The sequence below is a fragment of the Cucurbitaria berberidis genome (assembly GCF_010015615.1).
Source record: "Cucurbitaria berberidis CBS 394.84 unplaced genomic scaffold K460scaffold_6, whole genome shotgun sequence".
Taxonomy (NCBI): Eukaryota; Fungi; Ascomycota; class Dothideomycetes; order Pleosporales; family Cucurbitariaceae; genus Cucurbitaria; species Cucurbitaria berberidis.
The window spans coordinates 398,576-421,409 of record NW_024468940.1 but is presented as its reverse complement, the minus strand read 5'-3'; the positions used below and the strand labels follow the sequence as shown (position 1 = coordinate 421,409).

Here is a 22,834-nt window from a genome sequence, read left to right as displayed (position 1 = left end):
CGTTTGTAAAAATGTCTCCGTATGATTGAGCACGAATGCTTGGCCGGTAGCAGGCTACATGGTGAGATTGAGCAGCCTGGACGTTTGAACGCCGGTTGATAACAAATGCACCTGTGTCGTAAATACAAAAGAATTTCCTGCCACGAGGAAAATGACGGCACAAACCACCGTCCGCAGGCTATTCAACATCCCAGTAACCCTATTCTAGCTTCTTGTCTGTGGCGCGTATTCTCGTGTAGATCTGATTACCTACAATGAATTCTTACCATCAAGACGATATCGCCATCATCGGAATTGGCTGCCGATTCCCCGGCGGGGCCAACGATGTCGAGGCCTACTGGCGCCTTCTTGCGGACGGTCGAAGCGCATGGAGCGAAGTCCCAGAGAATCGATTCAACTGGAAATCGTTCCATCACCCTAGCCCAGGCGATGGAAACATACCCGCCACCAATCATCGTGGCGGACACTTTCTAAATGTTGACATCTCCAAGTTTGATGCTGGCTTCTTCGGCATATCCCCCCAGGAAGCTGCCATCCTGGATCCACAGCACCGGCTGCAACTCGAAACAGCATACGAAGCCATCGAGAACGCTGGAATCCCGCTACAGACACTGAAGAACTCGCGGACTGGTGTCTACATGGCGATGCTGTTTCGGGACTGGGACCGCATGATGTGGAAAGACCCGAGTGACATCTCGTCTTATCATGTGACTGGCACCGGCGAGGCCTTGCTGTCCAACCGCATCTCGTACACCTTCGACCTCCGCGGTCCTTCGTTCACCGTGGACACGGGGTGCTCCGGCAGTGTCGTTGCGCTCCACCAGGCATGTCTCAGTCTCAGAAGCCGCGAGACGAGCATGGCATTGGTGGGCGGGACCAACATGATCCTCAGTCCAGATCAGATGATACCCATGAGCTATATGGGGTGAGACTCCACTTTGCTGGCAGCTCTCGTGCTATATTGACATCGCGTTAGGTTCTGCAACTCTGATGGTCGATCATATAGCTTTGACGATAGGGGATCAGGTTATGGAAGAGGGGAAGGCGCCGCGACGTTGGTGCTAAAGCGGCTGAGCGATGCCATCTCGGCTGGCGATCCTATCCGGTCAATAATCAAACACTCGGCCATCAACCAGGACGGCCGCACCGTCGGCATCACGACACCCAGCCAGTCAGCCCAGGAGAATCTCGCTCGCTCTCTGCTCGATACGTCAGGCATCGATCCAGCTTCCATCGATTTCATCGAAGCCCACGGCACGGGTACGCAGGTTGGCGATCTCACCGAGCTCCAGGCTATCGCCAACGTCTTCTGTCAAGGCCAAAGAAACCGCCCTCTGACCATTGGCTCTTGCAAGGCCAACATCGGCCATCTCGAGGCCGCCAGTGGGGTTGCTGGAGTCGTTAAATGCGTCCTCGCTCTCGAAAAGGGCGAGTTGCCTCCCCAGCCCAACTTTGAGGTACCCAAACCCGGTCTGCGGCTCGATCAATGGGGTCTGGAAGTTCCCCGGCAGAAACGTCCATGGCCACATTTCGGCACCCGCCGAGCCATCGTCAATAGCTTTGGCTACGGAGGGACGAACTGCATGACGCTCCTGGAAAGCGTACCTGCTTGGCTGCAGTCATCAAGGGTCGCGATAAACCTGCCTAGGCAGATTAATGTCCCATCTCACTCGATCGAGTGGCTCTCTGAACATCCTGGCTCCTCGGACGGCGCCCATGGAGACCATGACATCCTTTTGACGCCCGCCATCTGCATACAAACCTCGGATGGAAACAGTGACGACGGGTCCTCGCTCTCTCTAGACGCAAGCTCCCCATATACTTCGCACTATAGTTCGGTGGCTGGCGATGAGGCAGTTTCGGAGGCCGGTGGTGCTCGCTATCTTTTCGTACTCTCGGCCAAGTCTATGGCGTCTCTGGCTCAGCACAAGCATCAACTGAAGCGTTGGCTTCAGTCGCAGAGGCATCGACCCCACTTGCTCAGTGATCTTGCCTTCACACTTGGTTCTCGCCGGACAAGACATCTGTATCGGCGATGCTTCGCTGTGTCATCTAGGAAGGAGGTACTCGCCGCGTTGGACGAGGAGACTGATGCTACATCGACCACAGTCATCCCATGCCGCATCGCCTTTGTCTTCACCGGTCAAGGAGCGCAGTGGCACGCCATGGGTCGAGAGCTCTTATTCAACGAAACGAAATTTGCCACGTCAATCCGCACCTCTGACCGCATGCTCAGGACCTTGGGAGCCGAGTGGAGTTTGACACACGAATTGGCACAGTCGAAAGCTACGTCGAGGATCCACCAAGCAGAAATAGGCCAGCCGGCATGCACTGCTGTTCAGATCGCGATCGTTGACATGCTCCAACATTGGGGGGTTGCGCCGAGCACCGTCATCGGACATTCGAGCGGAGAGATTGCGGCTGCGTACGCCGTCGGCGCACTGTCCCATGAAGATGCTCTTCGTGTGTCTTTCCATCGTGGCTCGCTATCCCGGCTGAGTAGGTCACGTCTTGGGAATGGGAATGGTGCCATGCTGGCAGTTGGAATGGGCGAGGCAGAAGCATCGGAGGTTCTTAGCACTCTTCAAGCTGGACGTGTTGTGGTCGCTTGTGCCAACAGCCCTTCCAGCACGACCCTGTCCGGGGACGAACCGGCGATTGACGAAGTACGGGTGCTCCTCGATAGAAAAGGCATCTCCGCTAGAAAACTTCGCGTGGATACGGCCTACCACTCGCATCATATGGAAGCAGTGTCGTCGGATTATGTTAAGCTGATGCAGCAGGTTGAAGAACGAAAGCCGCTGCCTGCCATCCGATACATCTCGTCCGTCACAGCGAATGAGAAACACGATGGCTTCGGACCCGAGTACTGGGCAGAGAATCTTGTTTCGCGGGTGCGTTTCGCAGATGCAGTACAGACGTTGGTACATGCTGAGGTGCCCACTGGCGGTCGCCTCTTGTTCGTCGAAATTGGCCCACACAGCGTCCTCGGGGCTCCTTTGCGCGAAATTCTACAGGATCAATCTCTCCGCTTGCCGTTCACTTTCCAATACATCACATCACTAGTCCGTGACAAGCATGCCGATGCTACGCTCCTTGACACGGCAGCCCAACTTTGCGCAAACGGAGTTGACATCAATGTGCGGAACGTGAACACCACCAGCGATACCCAGCATCAACCACATGTAATCACAGATTTAGCTCCTTACCCGTGGGATCACTCGACTTCATACTGGCATGAGCCTCGCATCAGCCGAGAGTATCGCTTTCGAAAACACGCCCACCATGAACTGCTCGGAGTTCGGGATGTATCAACGCCACACCATGTACCCTCGTGGCGATCCTTCATCAGCAGACAGACACTACCCTGGCTCAAGGATCATGTTGTTCAGGGGTTGAATGTTTTCCCGGGTGCTGGATTTCTGTGCATGGTCATGGAAGCTGTACTACAGCTGGCGGACAGTCCACACCCCATCACTGGTTTTCATGCAAGGCGTGTTGACTTCCTTGAGGCCTTGATGCTCACCGATGATTCTCAGCGGGTAGAGATGCATACGAACCTCCGCCTTCAGCCTCACGCATCTGAGCCCCGATACGAATTTGTCGTCTCTTCCTACGGTAGTGACAACACATGGCAGCAGAACTGTACAGGTACGATCGAACCCATCTTTGCTTCCCAAGCCTCCGAACACGACACAAAAGAACAGCTTGCAAAAGCCAGAACGAGTTGTGCCAATTGGATCAATGGCGACGAACTGTACGCTCAATTGAGGAAGAGGGGCAATAACTACGGTAACACTTTTGCACTGCTCCATACAATGTTCATTGGGAAAAACATTGGCGTTGGCTGTACAGAAAAGGTTCGGTCAAGTTTGAGCTCCACCGAATCGCTATCACCGTACACGATCCACCCAACTTTGCTTGACGCAATCTTCCATTCAGTCATGCCCTTGCAGTGGAGCACGCATCCGCAAGAGTCATGTCTTATTCTTCAGTCCATTGACGACATGATTGTGTCATGTACAGATGGGGTCGATTCTGATGAACTTACCTTGCTAACAGAGATCCCGTCCGTCTCTTCGTCTGTGGGGGGCTGCAATGTCCTAGCCGTGCAAGAGCAGTCTGATGGGAATACCCTTGCTGTCGCCGAAGTTTCTGGGATCGCTTTTCACTATGCGGTTCCTCGGTTCTCCGACACAGAAATACAGTCAGCGAGTGACGTGGTCTATGAACTGAGGTGGGATACAGACGTCGACTTGGCCCCTGGAACTACCCTCGAATCATTGGTCAAGACGACAGGCGAAGCTCAGTCGGATTACTCGCTGCATAAGGAAGGATACTTTGCAGAAGCATCCGTATTTTACATTCATCGTTGTCTTCAGCAACTAGAAGAGAGCAAGTCCAAGGTTTCTCAGCTGCATTACGAGCATCTAGTGGCCTGGATGCACAGGTTCATGCGTAGTATGGCCGCGGAGAAGCATCTGTCGGCACTCGATGGCTCAGACCCTGCACGATATTCAAATCTGCCTCAGCTCGGAATCCTTGGAGAAGCTCTTAAACGAAACGGGGAGGCACTCTACGATATCTTGCTCGGACGCATCGACCCTCTCGCACACCTGTTGGAAGACAACCTCCTCTACCGCTTGTACAATGAGGATTCCTTCCGGGGATGCAACGAGTACCTTCGCACTTACCTCGCTCCACTCATCTTCAAGGACCCCAACATGAACGTGCTGGAGATCGGGGCGGGAACAGGGTCGACGGCTATCCCTCTATTCAACCAACTCAGCCCTAACGGGGAACGCATTTTCAATCGCTACGACTTTACCGACATATCGCCGGGCTTCTTCGAGAACGGGCGCGAGAAATTGAGCAGCTGGCGAGAGATGGTGTCGTTCCGAGTATTCAATCTGGATGTGGATGCGGAAAAGCAGGGGTTCCAAGGAGGTGATTACGACCTGGTCATTGCTGCCAACGTCGTCCATGCCACGAAGAGCATCAACGATACATTGCGCAGCATTCGAAGACTGCTCAAACCAACGGGCAAGATCATGCTAATCGAGATTGTCGAATCAGTGCCAATGCTCAACATCATGTTTGGAGTGCTCGAGGGTTGGTGGGCTGGCATTGACGAGGGAAGAACTGACACTCCGTTGCGCTCCATCAACCAATGGCGGGACCACTTCTCTGCATGCGGTTTTGGTCATATCCAGGCAGCTACAAATGACTTCCACGCATTGATGCTGGCTGACGCTGTCCCACAGCCCCCACAACAGCCCGAAGTTCAGATCGTAAACTATGACCCTGCACAGCACTCGGAGTTTGACCATGCGATCAGAGAGAGCCTGGAAGAGAAGAATTTTACTGTCACCACTTTAAATCAAGCGAACATGCCAATCGATGAGGATAAACTGTACCTGGTTATCGACGGCGAACAAGGCTCCAGTCTCCTCCGCGAAGGTAGCTTCAGACAGATGTGCAACATGATCACGCATGCCGCTTGTATCCTGTGGATTGTTTTGCCTTCCGCACCTGAGCTGCGCGACTCATATGCAGGTACCGTCACGGGCTTTGCTCGTGTCGCCAGATCAGAGAATAGTCGGCTGAGACTCGTCACGATCGATATCCAGGACGACCCTACGCTCAACGTTCAGGCTGTGGTCTCCTCCGTCCTTCGAATAGCTTCTAGTATGCTTTCCCAAGTCACGGGTAGTCGTATTGTGGACATGGACTATGTCTTCCGAAAGGGCGCCGTGCACATACCGCGACTCCTTCATAGCTCTGATATATTGAAGTACAACGACACAGCACGGTCACGGAAGCTCACACTATCAACTTCCGCATTTGAAGATGTTGCACTACAGCCTGATGAGATTGTATTTGACGTGAAGGCATTTGGCATGGAAGCAACAGGTCTATCCGCAGATCACAATACTTCGATGAGCGGATGCTCGGGCCTCGTGACGGCTGTTGGAACTGATCTCGCGTCCACGTTCGAAGTTGGCGATGAAGTCTACGCTCATGAGACCACATCAATTGCCTCCAAAGTACGGGTCAAGGGAAGCCTGGCTGTGAAGCTGCCCAGCTCCAGCAACCTCTCTGCCGGCGTTTCATCGATACCACCATTTGCCACCGCATACTACAGCCTGATTGAAATCGCACGACTTAGACATGGTCAATCCGCTTTGATCCATGATGCAGAAAACCTTGTAGGCAAAGCTGCCGTTCAACTATGTCAGCATTTGGGTGTAGACGTTATCGCGACCGTCAATAGCAACGAGGAGAGGGATCAAATCGCAACTTCTAGTGGCATATCTCGGACACGCATACTCCTTCTCAGTTCGAGCCGATTCAAGCACGACGTCCTTCGCCTGACCGGCAAGGGTGGTATCGATGTTGTTCTGAGCTATGAGAACCTCGACGTCCGAGAAAAGACGTTGGAGTGCCTTGCCCCAATGGCTACATATGTTGAAATCAAGATGGAAATGCCCGGCAACCCACGCCGACCAGTCTTCTTCCCGAGAGGGAACTTATCACTCCACGTGGTTGACCTTCGGGCTCTTGCGACTCATCGACCGGGTCTTCTACTGAACGTTCTTCGTAGTGTCGTTGATTTGATGGCAACCAACGTCCTGAAACCCTTAAACGTGCCTGTCCTACCTGTAGGCTCTGTCGACTTGGCTACATTCCCTGCTGAGTCAAGGGCACGTGTAGGAAGGGTCGTGTTCGAAATTGAAAACACAGAAACCATCGCAGCGACGCCACCGCCATCACATCTAGAAGGCGGAACGTTTGTTATCGCCGGTGGCCTCGGTAGCTTTGGCCAACAGCTCTGCTCGTACCTGGCGATGAGGGGGGTGAAACACATGGCCATCTTGACTCGCCGCAACCTCGCACCAGACCAACACGAGGCCCTCCAAAAGAGTCTTGGGGGTCAAGAGGCACGTGTCAAGATTTTACAATGTGATATTTGTGAGATGGCAAACGTCGAGTGGGCAATAGCACAGATCACTGCAAGTATGCCGCCGATCAGAGCTGTGGTACAAGCAGCCATGTTGCTAAAGGTATGTAAAAGGAGTGCTGATGATTCAAACGCTGACCTGGATTAGGCTTGCGCAATTGAGAGGATGACCTTTGAGGACTTTGCAATGACCATGCGGCCGAAGACGACCGGAACCCAAAACCTTATTCAGGCTCTCCAGGAAGTTCGCCTAGACACCTTCCTCATGCTTTCCAGTTGCGTAACCGTTGTCGGCGGAGAAGGACAAGCAAGTTACAGTGCCGGCAACGGATGTCTGGACTCAATCGCCCAGAATCCGCCCCAAAGCGGTACACGCTTCATCTCACTCAGCCTTGGTATGGTAGATGGCACGAAACACACATCAGACATGTCGTCTCGTCGGAAACTCGCGCGCCAGGGTGTCGGAGTGGTGAGCGTCGATAAGGCGCTGCAGCTGATCGATTACGCCCTCAGTCCGCAGTGCGCCAAAGAAGGCTACAAGCAACTCGTCTTCGGACTAGACACCAAAGTGCTTCCGAACTGGATACTGTCTCTCTCTGCAGGCAACGCCCTCTTCAGCCACACCCTTTCAGCCACTGGCTCCAACTCCGTCGCCATCAACACCGAATCGGACGACTTCATAAAGCAGTTGCCGTCCGTGGCCCGCGAACGCAACGTCTTGTGCTCCGTAATTGTCAAAGCGCTGGCTAAGAAAATCGCATCGCTCGTCTCCATAAACGCGCCAAATATCAAGGACGGCTCTCTCGTCGCGGATCTAGGCCTCGACTCTCTCGTCACCATCCAGCTACGCAACTGGATCCGAGCCACGTTTGAGGCCTTTCTCCAGCCGGGGGATATCGTTAAGGCGGGAACGGTGGGCAGCTTGGCTGGCCTTGTCTATGACGGTTCCGAGGTGGTGAAGAGGTTGGTTAGCTGCGACAAGGATGTGGAGGCGAAGGGCGTACTTTCACAGAACCAGCGGTAACTCAACTAGGGCGTAGGCGCTTTGGAAATCCTTTTAGGCGTGGTCGCGTCTTTAACGGGAGAGTCGTATTTTCCTGTGTAGGTCTGTTATATTATAATAAGCTATTATTTTATAATAAACTGCTCCCGTCAATTAATACCTGCTTTCATCCTTCCTACCATCCACATTTGCCCAAGTCGACACTAATGCTTTAGATGCGGCATCATCCGTCGTAATGTTGTCAAGCTCGGGGTAAGTTCCGGGTATAAGTTCCGGGTATAAGCCCCTGTGGAGCCGGACAAGCTCAGCCTCGTAGGTGGACCTGGCACCGAGTATGGCACAAGAAGTGCTTGGCCATGCTTAGCCGTGCTTGAACGTCCTCGCTACTGGGGAGCTATGCACACCTGCAGGACCGTTTGTGGAGGCTTGACCGACTTTGAGAGGCCTGTGTTGAGCTGGCGGACAGCGCAGCGGTTGGCCAGGTCAAGGTCTTGCCCTAGGGTCGAAGACCATGACTTTGGGTTCGGATGGCATTTTCTTTGTAGACAAAGTCCCAGTTAGAAATAAACATTACGGCCGAAAGGAGTTCTCTCCCCTTGGACGGCTCCTTCGTAATTTTCGTAACCGGACCCGCTTCAAGAGCTAGCAACTTTTGTTGACCGGTCGAAGGATCGTGACCTCGAAAGCGTTCTGCATTGCGATTGGCCCGCACAGCTGGCCCAAATAAGCCTAGTGCATCTCTTTGACACAGCCTCCCTCGACCCCAGCACGTTGGTAAGGCAGATGGTGAATAGACACCTTGACATGCTCAAGCGAAGGGGCGCAAACTGACAAGATTGGTCGATGCGCCTTAGGTAGTCTTTATTGTTACTGAAGGTGGGCCTTATCAGCCACGATGATCACTCTCCCCTGTGCTATCCTATTTAGGTTCGCTTTCCGCCAGTAGACATCGAAAAGATATAAGGCGCCGTATATTTCTGAGAGATGTCGGAATTCCCCTCATTTCCAGTTACCCTTAGGTTGCTGTACTATCCCACTTTCTTTTCATTTACCAAAATCTCCTTCCCTACTCGTCAGGAATGGCCATCTTCCTATACAAATTCATTCGGGGAAAGATAAGAGAACGTGAAGCCCAGAAGAAAGCCGTCCCAACCACAGATGAACTCCATCTAGTACCACAGTATGCTCCAGGACAAGGACGTCGGGGGCCCAACGAGCACGACCATCAACCCAGAAATTCAGAGCTCACCACGTCAACGCAGACTCATGAAGACTCTCGCACTACCGAGGAGGCAGCACAGGACAAATCCAAAGCTCGGGAAAAGACCATTCGTCAGTGGAAGCTCGTTCTTGGATTAGCACTGGCCAACTTCCTGGCTGCTATTGATGTTACCATCGTCGCTCCTGCTATACCAGAGATTTCATCGCATTTCAGTATGTTATTTTCTTCTTCCAGTCATCTCATCATCATTGAATACTAACAGCCCTTCCTAGATCGACTGTCGGGTAGCTTCAATTGGATCGTTGCTGCATATACTCTGACCTTCACGGCCTTTGTACCAGCTTCCAGCCAACTCGCCGATATCTTTGGCCGGCACTTTGCTCTCCAATTCGAATTGTTCTGGATCATGATCGGTAGTGTCCTGTGTGCGGCCGCTCAGAGCTGGGGCATGTTGCTCCTGGGAAGAGCACTTCAAGGCTTGGGTGCTGCAGGCATTATGAGCTTAAGTCGCATCATTATGTCGGACGGATTGACGCTTGCAGAAAGCTCGAGGAACAACTCGCTGCTTTCCCTCGTCAGTGGTCTCAGGTAAGCTTAACAATTCTTCATAGAAACCGAAAGTGGCTAACTTCAACCCTCTAGTTACTCCGTTGGCCCCGTCGTCGGTGGTTACCTTGCAGATGCCGGCTGGCGCTACCTCTTCGTCCTCCCGGCTGGTATCGCCGTCCTGGCAATGATTTACATCTTCTTTCTGATGCGCAAAGAGCTTGCTCAAGGCCGCGTTGCCGTTGAAGCAGTCGAGTCGCGACGCCTAGGCTATGTCAGAGGTCTGACTATTATTGATTGGCCAGGCATAGTCATGTTCATCCTTGGTATTGGATGCCTCATCCTTGCAATACAATGGGGCGGTACGCAATATGCCTGGAGCTCCGCACCCGTCGTTGCTCCTTTGGTTGTAGCAGCAGTGCTGTGCATTGCGTTCTTTGGATACGAATACCTCCTTGGACCCGGCCGCGCTGTTGCGAGACTGTTTCCAAGGCAAGTTCCTATGATTCCTTCAACACTATTCCGGAAGAAGGACACATCACTTCTCATGGTCATCAACTTCTCCGCCGGTATCTCGCTCGTCTCAGCCTTTTACTTCATCTCATATTACTGGCAGCTCGCGGAAGGTTACTCTCCCAGCAAAGCCGGTATTCAATTACTCTATTACACACCTGGTCTTGGTATAGGTGTGTACACAGCAATGATTCTGTGCAACGTCTGGCCGCGCCAGACTTTCCCCCCCTTATTCTATGGATCCATTGTCGAAGCCGTCGGTCTCGCACTACTCGCATACTCTATCTCAATCCGCCACCAGACCATGGTCAAAGTATTCCTCGCCGTTGCTGGTGCTGGAACGGGTCTGCGCTTCATGCCAGTTGTGCTACATGCAGCGGGTACTTGGTCGACGCGCATTCCGGCTATGCAAGGCTTGCTATCCTTCATGCTCCCGCTAGGCGAGACTATTGCCATCTCGATGATGGGATCCGTCTTCTCGAACAAACTAAATACTTTCCTATCCCGTATCCATGATCCAGCAAACGGCGTCTCGCTTCCTTCTTCCGGACCGCCGAGTCTCGATCTCCTCAACAATCTCCCACCAGCCGCCAAGACAGCAGTTCAACAAGCCGCAGCCAGGGCTGTTATGTGGTCACTGATCTCCGTCTTGCCCTTTGTTGGCTTGTCAGTCATTGCCTCGGCCTTCCTAGGCAATATCTGGATTGGCAGGGGTGCGAAGAAGGCTAAGAATGGTAAGCCAGCCCAACAAGAGGAAAGGGGGAAGGTGATGTACTCGTCATATCTGCTCGCGCTTTTCACTGGTAGTATCAAAGCACATAAGCAGGATTTGGACGTCAATTCAGGACACGAAGAAGCGGAAGCGATGGTGCAGGACGCTGAGACCAAGGGTGTGACATCGCCGGAGAGTGCGCATGTAACGGCTGACAGGCGAGTGTAACACCCGATCAGTATGTGAGTTGTAGACTGGTGCTTTTGTTTTAAGAAGACTTTCGTTGTACTACTAGAAATACCCTTCGCGTTGTTGAGAAAATGCAATTAGATAGACGAAACAATCCCGAATCTTAAGTTTTTAGATCTTAATACATTCAACCCTCTATACCTGCTTCTTAAGTTTATCTCGATTTGCAACAGTTTGGGTTGAGTGCCTTCATCAGTATGCCGAAATTGTTTGGCTATGTCGCTAGTTACGACCTTTCAGAGAAGTATAGACTTACATGTTGAGCATAAAGTTATTGCTTCGAAATGCTGGGAAAGTAATGAGGATGTAGAGCGTGGGCTGGCACCTTCGAGCTCAAGTGGCAGCCCATCTTAGGCCCTACGGGCGTTGGCGTCCGACACCCTTGCGCTCCATGCATCAACGCAAGACTCTCACCGTTTGAACAAATGTATCTTGATGACGTCTGGTGAAACACAGATGACCTTGGGCAGCTAGTGTACTGCATACCAAATCAAAGACCTTCGCAGAGATCTGGTGTTTGTCGCTCGTGCCAGCGGACACTCCTTGAGTCTTGAGGGAATGCCTTGTAGCATACAGCGTACGTTGGATTGTGTAGCGGACTAGTGGTTCTATAGAAAAGTATGGTTTAACTGAATCCAGAGTTCGGCTATGTAGGAATAAAGCCGAACATGAAAATGCGGGGGTGGTGACGATCGCAGGGAGCTAATGCAATTCGCTGACTCGGGTACCAACGACAACCTCGGCGCTGGAGCTACCCCAACAGTGGAAACTATTGGCGTAGCCATGGGATTTCTCACTCTCTTATTGAATTTTTGCTCCAAAATCTGTCTGACGGATTCAGGCGGAATCGGCTGAATCTACTAGATTCATTCAATTGAGTAATTTCTCGACTCAAGACATCGTCATCTGAGGGTTGCGGACATGGCGTGTAAGTTTATATCTTCAATTGCAGTTCGGAGGATCAAAGTGTTGAGGTTACATAGTACCCATACTCGCCGGTGCAGCAGGAGTAACTGCCGTCGCTGCCTACCTTAACGCCAAATACCACATAGCCTACGACCTCGCCAATGCCCGCGGCGGTCTTGCCCCTTCCCCAGATGTCCTCGACTTCATGAGCGACCGTGTATCTCGCAGGCGCGTCCTCAACTACCACGTGTTCGAAGACCAGGTCCACAAACAGCCCAATCACCCCTTTCTCATATTCGAAGGCAAGACGTGGAGCTATAGGGAGTTCTTTGAGGCTATCATAAGAGTGGGTAACTGGTTGGTGAATGATTTGGGGATCGGCGTAGAGGAGGTTGTAGCTATTGATGGGGGAAACAGCCCAGAACATTTGATGCTTTGGTTGGCGCTTGATGCGGTGGGAGCAGTTACAAGTTATATCAATTGGAACTTGACGGGGACGGGGTTGGTACACTGCGCGAAAGTGAGTACAAATATGAAATTCGAGATTTGAGGGTGATGCTAATGATCACATTAGCTATGCAACACAAGATACTTGATCACTGATGCCGATGTCAAGAGCAACGTCGAACCATGTCGAACGGAACTTGAAGGGCTGGGCACCAAGATCCAATACTACGACCCAGTATTCATCGCGTCATTGTCCGACACTACGCCGATACCCGAGTCACGTCGTGAAAACATTAGTGTGGAATCAGTCCGAGGTCTCATCTATACCTCTGGGACTACTGGTCTGCCAAAAGCTGTCGTTATGGGCACTGGCCGCGAGCTTGTAACTGGTTATACCGTAGCAAAGTACCTAGGACTGAAGCCGGAAGATAGGATGTACACGTGTATGCCTCTTTACCACGGCGCTGCTCATGGTCTTTGCGCCGTGCCGACGATATACGCGGGTAGCACTATTGTATTGGGCCGAAAATTCTCGCACAAGACGTTCTGGCCGGAAGTGGCCACATCGGGTGCGACACACATCCAGTACGTTGGTGAGCTTTGTCGGTATTTACTCAACGGTCCCAAAAACCCGTACGAACAAAAACACAAAGTCAAGATGGCGTGGGGCAACGGCATGCGACCAGACGTATGGGAACCATTCCGTGAGCGATTCAATATCCCCGTGATTAACGAATTATACGCGGCAACTGATGGCCTTGGTGCGACCTTCAATCGCAACGCTGGGCCCTTCACCGCGCACACAGTCGGTCTTCGAGGGCTGCTTTGGAATTGGAAGTTCAGTGAGCAGGAGGTTCGGGTAAAGATGGATGTCGATACCGAAGACATAATGCGGGACGAGAATGGGTTCGCAATCAAATGCGGTGCTAATGAGCCGGGCCAAGTTCTCCATCGGTTGACTCCAGAGACGCTACCAGGAGCACCAGGCTACTACAAAAATGAGGGTGCGACGCAAAACCGGAGGATTACTGACGTGTTCAAGAAGGGCGATATGTGAGTTCTTCGCTCAACTTCATGTCGATAAGACATCAAACAAGCTGATGGCCTCTAGGTGGTTTAAATCTGGCGACATGATGCGACAGGATGCTGACGGCCGTGTCTTCTTCGTCGACCGCCTCGGCGACACATTTCGCTGGAAATCCGAAAATGTTTCCACCAACGAAGTCGCAGACATGATTGGGAAGTTTCCCCAAGTCGCTGAAGTAAACGCTTACGGCGTTCTCGTGCCTGGCTACGACGGCCGGGCAGGCGCCGCATCCATCGTCATGGCCGACGGTGTCACAGAGTCAACGTTTGATTTCCAAGGTTTGGCGAAGCATGCGAGAGCGGTATTACCGGGGTATGCCGTGCCGTTGTTCTTGCGGGTTACACCGGCGCTGGAGTATACGGGGACGTTGAAGATCCAGAAGGGTAGGCTAAAGAGTGAAGGGATTGATCCAGACAAAGTTACGGGCGAGGATAAGATCTACTGGCTGCCGCTGCATAGTGATAGGTATCTGCCATTCTCAAGGAAAGATTGGGAGGGGATCAAGGATAAGAGTTTGCGCCTGACGTGAGAGCGACAGTGGTAAGGGGCGTCTGCCAGTGCGAAATTAGATTACTTGCAATAGACGTACTAGTGTCAGCCTGTAACGTATGTCATATCAGCGAAAGGCGACCGAGGCCGTAGTGTAGTTGGCTATCAAATGCGAAGTGGAGTAGTGGAATGCAATGCGACCCTTGTTTTTGCCGCAGCCTAGCGCGAGTGGCGGTGGATCATCTACTAGGCCAGCCCTATGAGTTTCCCAACCTCAAACTTCGTCTTCCACCACTCTTAGCTACTGCACGACACCCACAACCAGCCAGTCTTTCACAACCAAACCACCCACGCGCACCGAGCGATATCAGTCACCGTGGCGCACAACTACTACGATGGGCAAAGCAGAGGTCGGCACTACAAAATGGGTCGCAAACCAGCAACGTAGTAAAGGGCTTCAACGACTACGTTGGTGGGTAAGTACAGGACCTTCGAGCATCATAGCGAACGCTGCTAACATTAATTTCAGTGTGAACCGTGTAGTAAACAGTGCAAGGATGCCAACGGCTTCAAATGCCACGTCCAGTCCGAGACACACGTCCGCCAGATGCAAGTCGTTGGCGAAGACCCGCGCAAATACATCAACAACTTCAGCAACGACTTCCAGCGGGATTTCGTTAGCCTACTACGAACGTCCCATGGCGAGAAGTGGATCAGCGCAAACAGATTCTACAATGAATATATCCGGGATAAGGAACATGTGCACATGAATTCCACAAAATGGAGTTCCCTGACAGAATTTACCAAACAGCTGGGGAGGGAGGGGATTTGTCATGTAAAAGAAGACGAGAAAGATGGCCTCATGATCGCATGGAGAGATACAAGTGTCGCAGCAGTCACCCGGAGAAATGAGATCGCTGAATTAGAAGCCGCCGAGGCGAGGAGTGGGGCGGGCGAGGACAAGATGCTGAAGAAGATGGCGAAGCGCGCACAGGAAGAGGCAGAAGCTAAGAAGGTGATCGAGGCGAAGCGGGCAGCAGCGGCTGCTTCAATGCAGAAGGAAGACACCACTCCCCCGGCTGATGGAGCGACTTTGAGCGAGAGCGCTGTGCCGACAGAGGACAAGAAAGCCGATTCACCCGTGGAGCAGAACAAGGAGGAACCCAAGGTGGAGTCAGCGCCAATCAAGCTAAGTTTTGGCTTAAAAGCTAAGGCTATACCACCGAACAAGGCTGGTCTCGGTCAGATGAAGAGCCAGAGTATCTTCAAGCGGAAGAAAGACGACACACTAGAGCAAAAGCCTGTCAAGAAGGTGAAGCTATGAGTGAGCTGATTGCGGTGGATTGGATTTTTTTATACATGCATAGCGCGGCGTCCTGGGATATCACATTAGGGAATGGGGGTGAAGAGCTCACCTGGTCTTGCGACGTGAACTTCAGCCTGCTAGAACCACTCCCATAGTATAATGCACAGCCATTATTTGAGTAGCGGAGTGTAATTTCTTTATATCAAGTCGGAGAAGAAGCAGGGCATATGAGCGCCACATTTTTACCCATTCAATAAGAACAAGACATGAGTACATGCTATCCATGCAAAGGACTACGGGTTAATACCCTTACCTACGCCAATTTTCAGAGAGAGTCTAGTGTGAAAAGAGAAGTGACTGACCCCCGTCAGCGTTGGTTGCTGTACTTTCCTACCGTGAGACCGAACGAAATGCAGCTGAGCAGAACCCCCACTAAGGATTCAGCGGTACATGGCATCCCTAGTACGTTAATTAGTTTAGGCATCACAGCTACACACAATATAAAAGATAATGGTATAGATAGAGAAGTTATCCAGCATTTGGGTATCAATTTCACCTAAAAATAAGCAGTCCTAGCCATTTATATTGACGGCAAGTCCCCCCAACCACCGCCACTTCAATAGTAGGCCACTAAACGTCCAGCTCTGCCCTGAGATTATGCCGTCCACGGGCAATAGCGTCACCTAGATCCATGTTCGACGCTTGGCCACGCACACTAGAGATGAGGCGCCGCCCTCCGTCCATGTTCTTCTTGTGTTTCTCCGCTTCTTCTGCGTCCTTCATCTCTTGATCGCGGACACGCTCCGCACGCTGCTCCTCGAGAGACGAGGCGGCAACTTGCATCTTAGCCAAACGCTCGGCCGCAGTCTCCGTTGGCCCCTCTTGCGCTTTTATCGAATGCGCAGGTCGCACGGGATGGTCTTCACCCCAGTTACGGCGAGGTTTATCATGTGAGTGTCGAGGTATGGGATCACGCCGCCGATAGCTATCGCGATCTTCCCGTCTATTAGGCGAGCGCGAGCGTGAGCGCCGTCTATTCTCGTCGCGGTGACTCCTGCGATATGGAGACCGTGATCGTGACTTTGATCGCCGTCGACGGCTATCTCGGCCATCTCTCTCGTCGCGATCATGTCTCCGATGCTTCCGCTCCCTCCTGTCTCGATCGCCATGCTCAGTAGATCTGGAGCGCGAGCGGTCTCGTCGACTACGGTGCTTGCTTTCCCGATCCTTACTCCGATTGTGCCGCCTCTCTCGTTCTTTCTCTTTTCCGCGCTTCTCTGCGTATTTGGCTTCCTTTGCCGCGTCTTTCGCGGCCTTCAATTGCATCTCCATCTTCTGCTTCTGAATTATAAGGAGTGGATCTTCTAGCACCTTCTTGTGTGTGTCGCGAGCGGTATTCGCATTCGTATCTCCAGCCGCATCAATACCGACAGCGGCGCCCTTCTGCAAGCCCTGTGTATCCGACTTTAGCAGCTCGTCGATCCGTCGCTTGCCAAGTAGATATCCCTCACGCTCTTCTGTTACGCCAGCGCCCTCGCCACTAGGACCTGCATACATCCAGTCCACGCGCTTCGTTACAACTTTGCCACCCGCGGAAGCCTGTAGATTCTGTAACTCCTCAATCTGCCGCTCTTCTTCCCGCTCTTTCTTGAGTCGATCGATTAATTTGCGCTCCTCGAGGGCGGACTTTTCTTCTTTCCATACTCTTTCTTGCTAATAAGTGTTAGTGGCCGCATGCCTACAAGACCATGTGGAAGTGGGGTGGTGACATACATTCTTTCGCAAATGCGGATGCCACGATTTCTTCAAGTTAAGGTCACCTTTTCGAACGCGGCGTCAGCTACATATTCAGTGTCAGGGACCTAATTAGACTCACCACCCATGATTGCGGCTTGATGACTGATCTGCCGACAAAGGCTCGACTTCTACAGAGAAACGGACAAGCGATAGAACAGAGAGTCCGGGCGTGATGAATGGCGGCGAAATGGTGAGGTTGTGGTACGTGGAGGCGCGAAAAGGCTCGACTTGAACTATGAACGACAGCCTGTGCCAAGCCTTACTAACCTAACACAGCCCCACTAAAACGTGCTCCTCCGCGACTCCTCCGCAAAAGTTTCGAATGTACGGCCTCACGAGCCAGATCCAAATCCAACGACAGCGAAGCGCGGATATCCTCTGAAACACCTAGAGAGCCAGCATTGCGCATTATATGCAGTATCGAAATATCTGAAACTGGAAGCAAGGCGACCACGCATCTAGAAATGGCGACGCGGAAGCGCAACGAATATCTCGATGTGGAGGACAGCGAGGACGAAGAGAGAGGTTATGATTCGGAAGAGGAGAGCAGGGCGCGTATGCTGCCAGCCTCAAAAAGGCTAAAGACTGAACACGACTCGGAAGACTCTGAAGGGGAAGAAGATCAAGAATTTGACGAGGAAGGAGACGAGGAAGTAGAAGACTTGGGTGATGACGACGAAGATCTGCCCTCATCCTATTCCAAAACTGCCGAATTAGCACACCTCGAAAAGCTCGCCGCTTCCCTCCCCTCCGATCTTAAACTCCAATCTACGAAGCTTGGCAAATCTCTTCCACCGCCCTCACTAAAGAAAGACAAATCCGGCGTAATATACCTATCCCGCGTTCCTCCTTTCATGAAGCCAACCGTCTTACGCTCCCTCTTAACTCCCTACGGCGCAATCGGGCGCATCTTTCTCACCCCCGAGCCCTCCACCTCCCGCACGCAACGCCTACGCTCCGGTGGCACGCGTAGGAAACTCTATCTCGACGGTTGGGTCGAATTTCTGCACAAACGGGATGCCAAGTTTTTCGCCGACAACCTCAACGCGCAAACTATGGGCGGCAAGAAACGGGGAAGGTGGCACGATGAAGTCTGGAACATCAAGTATCTGAGTGGAGTAAAGTGGAGTCATCTCGTAGAGCAGATTCAAAACGAGAACGCAGAGCGCGCGGCGAGACTGAGGTTTGAGATTCAGCAAGGGAAGAAGGAGAATAAGGCCTTTCTGGAAAACGTGGAGAGGGGCAAGGTTCACAGTGGTATTGAGGCGACAAGGAAGCGGAGGGGGGATGATGTGGATGTTGGGGCAACGAATGGTGACGGGAATGTCGGGGGCATTGTAAGGGAGAAAGAGACAAATGAGAAGCCAAAGAGACGAGGAAGGCTCGAGTTCACGCAGCATACGGCGACGAGCAAGGCGCTCAAAAAGCCTGAGCCGGGACAGGATGTGCATAGGGTTCTAAGTAGCATGATGTAGCGCGTGTATGATGTAAAATGATACCGAAGAATACTTTCAATTCGATTAAATCATTGTTCAAATAGAGCTTGTAGGCAGCAACGTGATGCTTATTAACACAATCATCAACGTTGATAGTCCCAAGTCCAAAGCCACCCAAACCAGCAACGCCATTTTACCACACAAAATGCAATACTAGGGTATAACCACTACTTTCATGCTCCTTTCCTTTCCCTTTCGCATCATTCCTGACTCTCGATGATTCATAACCCTTCCAAGGCTGTCGCCTATTTCGTCTCCGTGCCTAACGTAGGACTCGGCGCGTTCGATTTGCCTAGTGTTTAGTTGATATGGTTTACGTCCCTCCTCTGAGCTTATATCGCCGTTCCTCGCTCGAAGTTGTCCCGTATTTCGCTCGTATACTTGTTATAAAAGCGCGCCAGCTTATCGTTGAACTGCTTGTTCTTCTGGTTGATGTACGTAACATCGCCGACATCTTGCTCATCTCTGATCCCTCTGGCCGCGCGTGCCTTGAGCCGTGCTCGTTCGCCCTTCTCTAGATCTTCGACTAGCTTGTCGACAGCATCCTTGCTGGGCGTGTGGTCATGAGAGTATGCTTCGTCCACAGGGGTATTGATCCTGCCGAGAGTGTCTACTGTATATATCTCCCCAGATGGTGTTTCGACGAGTTGCAACAGCCCACTCGATACTTGAGACTGAAGCTTCTCCGCCTTCTGACTCGCATACGCTTCCTGGTCTACTTTCGACATCTGCTTGATTTGCCGCTTATAAACTTTATTCGCTTCGTTCCGATAATCCGCGAATGCGACGCCATCTCTGTTTCGTGATTTTTTCGCCATGCGCTTGTCCCAACTCTCGCTCTCTTCGACCGTGTAGTCCCAATTCCGTTTGCGCTCGAAGTCTGGGTCGTCATTCTTGAGTAATTTGTAGGATGCTTTGTCGTGGGCGTCTTGTAACTTCGATATTTGGGCCAGACGGGAAGAGCGGTCTTCGGCGTCACGAACTTCCTTTTCCGTTGCTTTGCGACCAGAGACTTTCTGGGCCTGGAGAGCTTTGAAGCGTGCCATGCGGGCGGCCAGGGCGGCTTTAGGGTCGTCTGTTGAGATTGCCTTGGTATCTCCTGGTGGCGAAGGTTCAGCCCTAGGGGGAGAATCGGGAGCATTCATAATGGAAGAGGTCTCTTCTTCTCGCTTCGTTGTGTCGGCCATGGTGGAGTGAGCATGTAGTTCTGTATAGCTGCTCTTTCCGGAGAAAGCTGGACTTCACGACTGCCAAGACGCTAGCACTAGCGTCACTTGTAGCCTCAGGACTGCCCTAAGTAACTTCACCAAGCTCACTATCTCTCTCAATATGGCAGATGTCAGGCACAGTTAGAAATCTGCCATAAATGGAATGGGCTCGAGTCAATGAAATTGTATTACTATTTTTCTACATATTTCTGCGATATTACTGCCACGCTACACCGCATCCTACTTGTTGTAGCTTGCTGGATTATCTCTATTCATCTACGATCCTAGCTCTATTGCAAGCGCTGCGTTTGAACGAACGCGCTATTCTAAAACCAGTCCAACCCTTCGAACGTGGCACTAAAAGGTTTTCTGTACTATCTCCGTTTCCTTCCCTTGTTTCCTTGGACTGAAGGTCGAGATATGTCTAATTGCGAATTTGCAGCCAACTTATTTTAAGACATGATGTTGATACCATAGCATCAGTTCGACCTAGGGTCTGCGTATCTTCTCCGACTGTATTTGACCCTCTATGCTCAGCAGTGGAGACTGTAAACGGATTCTTTGCCTTGGCTGCGATGAAATACTAACTAAGACGTGCCCAACAATGTCACTCCGAAAGTCACATTCGATAGCCGGGAGCAATGAGGAAGCAATCATACTGCATAGAGTATCCGCATCCTCTCCACGTCCCCCGCTCACCCCTATAACGGTTCTCTGCAGATGTTAGCCATTCAACGGCGGCACGTTGTCATTTGCGCAGGGGCGTTTGCTGCCGAACCTCATTGAGACAAGCGCTGTCTATTATCAGATCAGGGATATCAGTCAGTCCTAGTAGATCTAACGAGCCGGATCCGCATCCTTGCTTGTGCGGATCTACATCCTTGCTGTTGCGGCAACGTTTCAACACCTCACGCGTCGCGGCTTGTACCTACGACCAATGGTAGAATATGACCTTGTGAATGGAAACGACTAACATGGAGTCGATACCTATGTCAGTTCTTGTACTTGCGCCGCTATCTGCCATCACACTACACGAGCTTGTGTTACGACGGGTTGAGGTTGACCATCTGGCTTTGCCATTGATCGTAACCTCGAGCACGATTTACTGGGCACTAGTCTACTACATTGGTTTCTTTTCAGCAACCGTTGTAACGGCATCCTTCTGGATTCCGCTATGGCTGTATATTGCTACTTATCGTGCGTTTTTCCATCCGTTGAAGGACTATCCCGGTCCACTTGGAGCGAAATTGTCGAGTTGGTGGGCTGTCAAGCAGACTTGGGCCAGCAACTTCCATTACCACCGAGTACAACAGCAGTTACAGAAGGAGTATGGAGACTATGTCAGGACAGGTACGAACGTCAATCAAGCAATGTGTTTTGATCCCTATACAGGTCCTAACAAGATGCAGGTCCACGGGAGCTCTCAATATTCGACCCAGCGGCCGTCCAACCAATCATGGGCTTTCAGTCAAGGACCACAAAAGGCCCCTTCTACGATGTCATGGAGAAGTCGCTACATCTCAATCGCGACAAAGTATTTCACCGTCAGAGACGTCGAATCTGGGACAACGCCATGAAAACATCTCTATCCGACTTCGCTCCCCACATCGAGATGTTCACCGACCAACTAATCACGCGTCTTAGAGAGGAGGAGGGGAAGGCCGTACCACTTCTCGAGTATGTTACTTACTACTCCTACGACGTCATGGCTGCACTTGCGTTTGGAAAGCCGATGGGCTTTATCACGGGTCAATCGAGCGACGTTGCTGAAAGTATCTTGAGTACGTTCACAAGAGGGGTCAATGCTCTGGGGCTTATGTACCACATGCCTTGGCTCATGAATGCTCTTGGAGTGTTAACATCAATCGCTGGGCCCATGAGGGAGTGGAGAGACTTCTCTGTCAATCAGATGAAGGCTAGGATGGCAGTACGTCCAATGCCCGTGCATACATTTTTCGATCGTACTGACGCCTAGTAGCTCAAAGACGCGAGACCAGACCTCATATCTCACCTCATAAATAATACTGCTAATAACGAATCTGGCCACAATCTTCTGTATGGCGAGTCTCGTCTCATAATTAGCGCGGGCAGCGAGACAGTCTCCTCGGCCTTGACGTTCGTATTCATGCATCTCGCAGTGTACCCCTCGTACATGCATGCTATCCGCAAAGAATATCGCAAACACGAAGCGGAGTATAACTGCGAACGTCCGCTCCCACTCCTCGATGCTGTAATCCAAGAATCCATGCGTCTTTGGCCCTCGGTACTCTTCGCGTCTCAACGCGTCACGCCACCAGAAGGCCTCACGATAAACGGGCACTTTATACCGGGAAATATGATTATCAACATGCCGCCGTTCACTATATACCGAGATCCCCGCAATTTTGTTGATCCTGATTCCTTTATTCCTGAAAGATGGACAGATAGGCCAGATCTAGTACTCGATAAGAGTGCGTTCCATCCGTTTTCAACAGGGCCGTATAGTTGTGCAGGAAAGGGACTGGCGATGATGGAATTGAGGAGTGTGGTAGGGAGAGTGTTGGATGAATTTGATATTGTGCTTCCGGAGGGGTTTGTGTCGGAGCATTATTTTGAGGATATCAAGGAACACTTCACAGCGGGGCCACCGAGACTGCTGGTACAGTTTGTGAGTACGAAATAGTAGGTTAGGAACTATTTAGTTGGTTGGGAATAGAATGCTAATGATAAGTTTAAGAATCTGGTGGTCGCACTGTAAGATGTATATGTGGTGAAATGTATACGGCGAGAATTGCTAATTAATTAAGTTTTAAACTACCGCAGTATTGATCCCGAATACAGGAGATACATAAAACTAGTTTTTTTTTGACACTGTATGTGCAAGATGGGTTTGTTACCATCTACACTGCGTCT

The 22,834-nt window shown here is 51.5% G+C and overlaps 9 protein-coding genes across 9 annotated transcripts; 7 read left to right on the top strand and 2 right to left on the bottom strand.

Annotated features, from left to right (window-relative positions):
• The first annotated feature begins 770 nt into the window (after positions 1-770).
• On the top strand, positions 771-8,130 carry K460DRAFT_370715 (uncharacterized protein). The gene is made up of 3 exons (XM_040934215.1): positions 771-925; positions 977-7,064; positions 7,110-8,130. The coding sequence occupies exons 1-3, from the start codon at positions 858-860 to the stop codon at positions 7,983-7,985; spliced, it is 7,032 nt and encodes a 2,343-aa protein (XP_040783319.1). The 5' UTR covers positions 771-857; the 3' UTR covers positions 7,986-8,130.
• Positions 8,131-8,811: 681 nt separating this feature from the next.
• On the top strand, positions 8,812-11,343 carry K460DRAFT_346997 (MFS general substrate transporter). Its single transcript, XM_040931330.1, has 3 exons — positions 8,812-9,398; positions 9,459-9,774; positions 9,829-11,343. Exons 1-3 carry the CDS (start codon positions 9,044-9,046, stop codon positions 11,183-11,185), a joined length of 2,028 nt encoding a protein of 675 aa, XP_040783318.1. The 5' UTR covers positions 8,812-9,043; the 3' UTR covers positions 11,186-11,343.
• A 693-nt stretch (positions 11,344-12,036) lies between these two features.
• Positions 12,037-14,279, top strand: K460DRAFT_346994 (long-chain fatty acid transporter-like protein). Its single transcript, XM_040931329.1, has 4 exons — positions 12,037-12,134; positions 12,190-12,632; positions 12,687-13,612; positions 13,671-14,279. The coding sequence occupies exons 1-4, from the start codon at positions 12,128-12,130 to the stop codon at positions 14,173-14,175; spliced, it is 1,881 nt and encodes a 626-aa protein (XP_040783317.1). The 5' UTR covers positions 12,037-12,127; the 3' UTR covers positions 14,176-14,279.
• A 147-nt stretch (positions 14,280-14,426) lies between these two features.
• On the top strand, positions 14,427-15,825 carry K460DRAFT_346990 (zinc finger protein-like protein RTS2). The gene is made up of 2 exons (XM_040931328.1): positions 14,427-14,611; positions 14,665-15,825. Exons 1-2 carry the CDS (start codon positions 14,531-14,533, stop codon positions 15,457-15,459), a joined length of 876 nt encoding a protein of 291 aa, XP_040783316.1. The 5' UTR covers positions 14,427-14,530; the 3' UTR covers positions 15,460-15,825.
• Positions 15,826-15,958: 133 nt separating this feature from the next.
• On the bottom strand, positions 15,959-17,437 carry K460DRAFT_346988 (uncharacterized protein). Its single transcript, XM_040931327.1, has 3 exons — positions 17,318-17,437; positions 17,215-17,261; positions 15,959-17,154 (listed from the first exon to the last, which is right to left on the bottom strand). Exons 1-3 carry the CDS (start codon positions 17,322-17,324, stop codon positions 16,072-16,074), a joined length of 1,137 nt encoding a protein of 378 aa, XP_040783315.1. The 5' UTR covers positions 17,325-17,437; the 3' UTR covers positions 15,959-16,071.
• A 265-nt stretch (positions 17,438-17,702) lies between these two features.
• K460DRAFT_294526 (pre-rRNA-processing protein-like protein esf2) lies at positions 17,703-18,713 on the top strand (the record flags this gene model as incomplete). The annotated part of the gene is made up of 1 exon (XM_040929499.1): positions 17,703-18,713. The coding sequence occupies one exon, from the start codon at positions 17,703-17,705 to the stop codon at positions 18,711-18,713; it is 1,011 nt and encodes a 336-aa protein (XP_040783314.1).
• Positions 18,714-18,828: 115 nt separating this feature from the next.
• K460DRAFT_370707 (SYF2-domain-containing protein) lies at positions 18,829-19,918 on the bottom strand. The gene has a single exon (XM_040934214.1). The coding sequence runs from the start codon at positions 19,877-19,879 to the stop codon at positions 19,067-19,069; it is 813 nt and encodes a 270-aa protein (XP_040783313.1). The 5' UTR covers positions 19,880-19,918; the 3' UTR covers positions 18,829-19,066.
• Positions 19,919-20,053: 135 nt separating this feature from the next.
• On the top strand, positions 20,054-20,392 carry K460DRAFT_191802 (uncharacterized protein). Its single transcript, XM_040927124.1, has one exon. The coding sequence runs from the start codon at positions 20,101-20,103 to the stop codon at positions 20,350-20,352; it is 252 nt and encodes an 83-aa protein (XP_040783312.1). The 5' UTR covers positions 20,054-20,100; the 3' UTR covers positions 20,353-20,392.
• Positions 20,393-20,683: 291 nt separating this feature from the next.
• Positions 20,684-22,630, top strand: K460DRAFT_321179 (cytochrome P450). Its single transcript, XM_040930467.1, has 3 exons — positions 20,684-21,292; positions 21,352-21,869; positions 21,921-22,630. Exons 1-3 carry the CDS (start codon positions 20,902-20,904, stop codon positions 22,602-22,604), a joined length of 1,593 nt encoding a protein of 530 aa, XP_040783311.1. The 5' UTR covers positions 20,684-20,901; the 3' UTR covers positions 22,605-22,630.
• Positions 22,631-22,834: the final 204 nt, after the last annotated feature.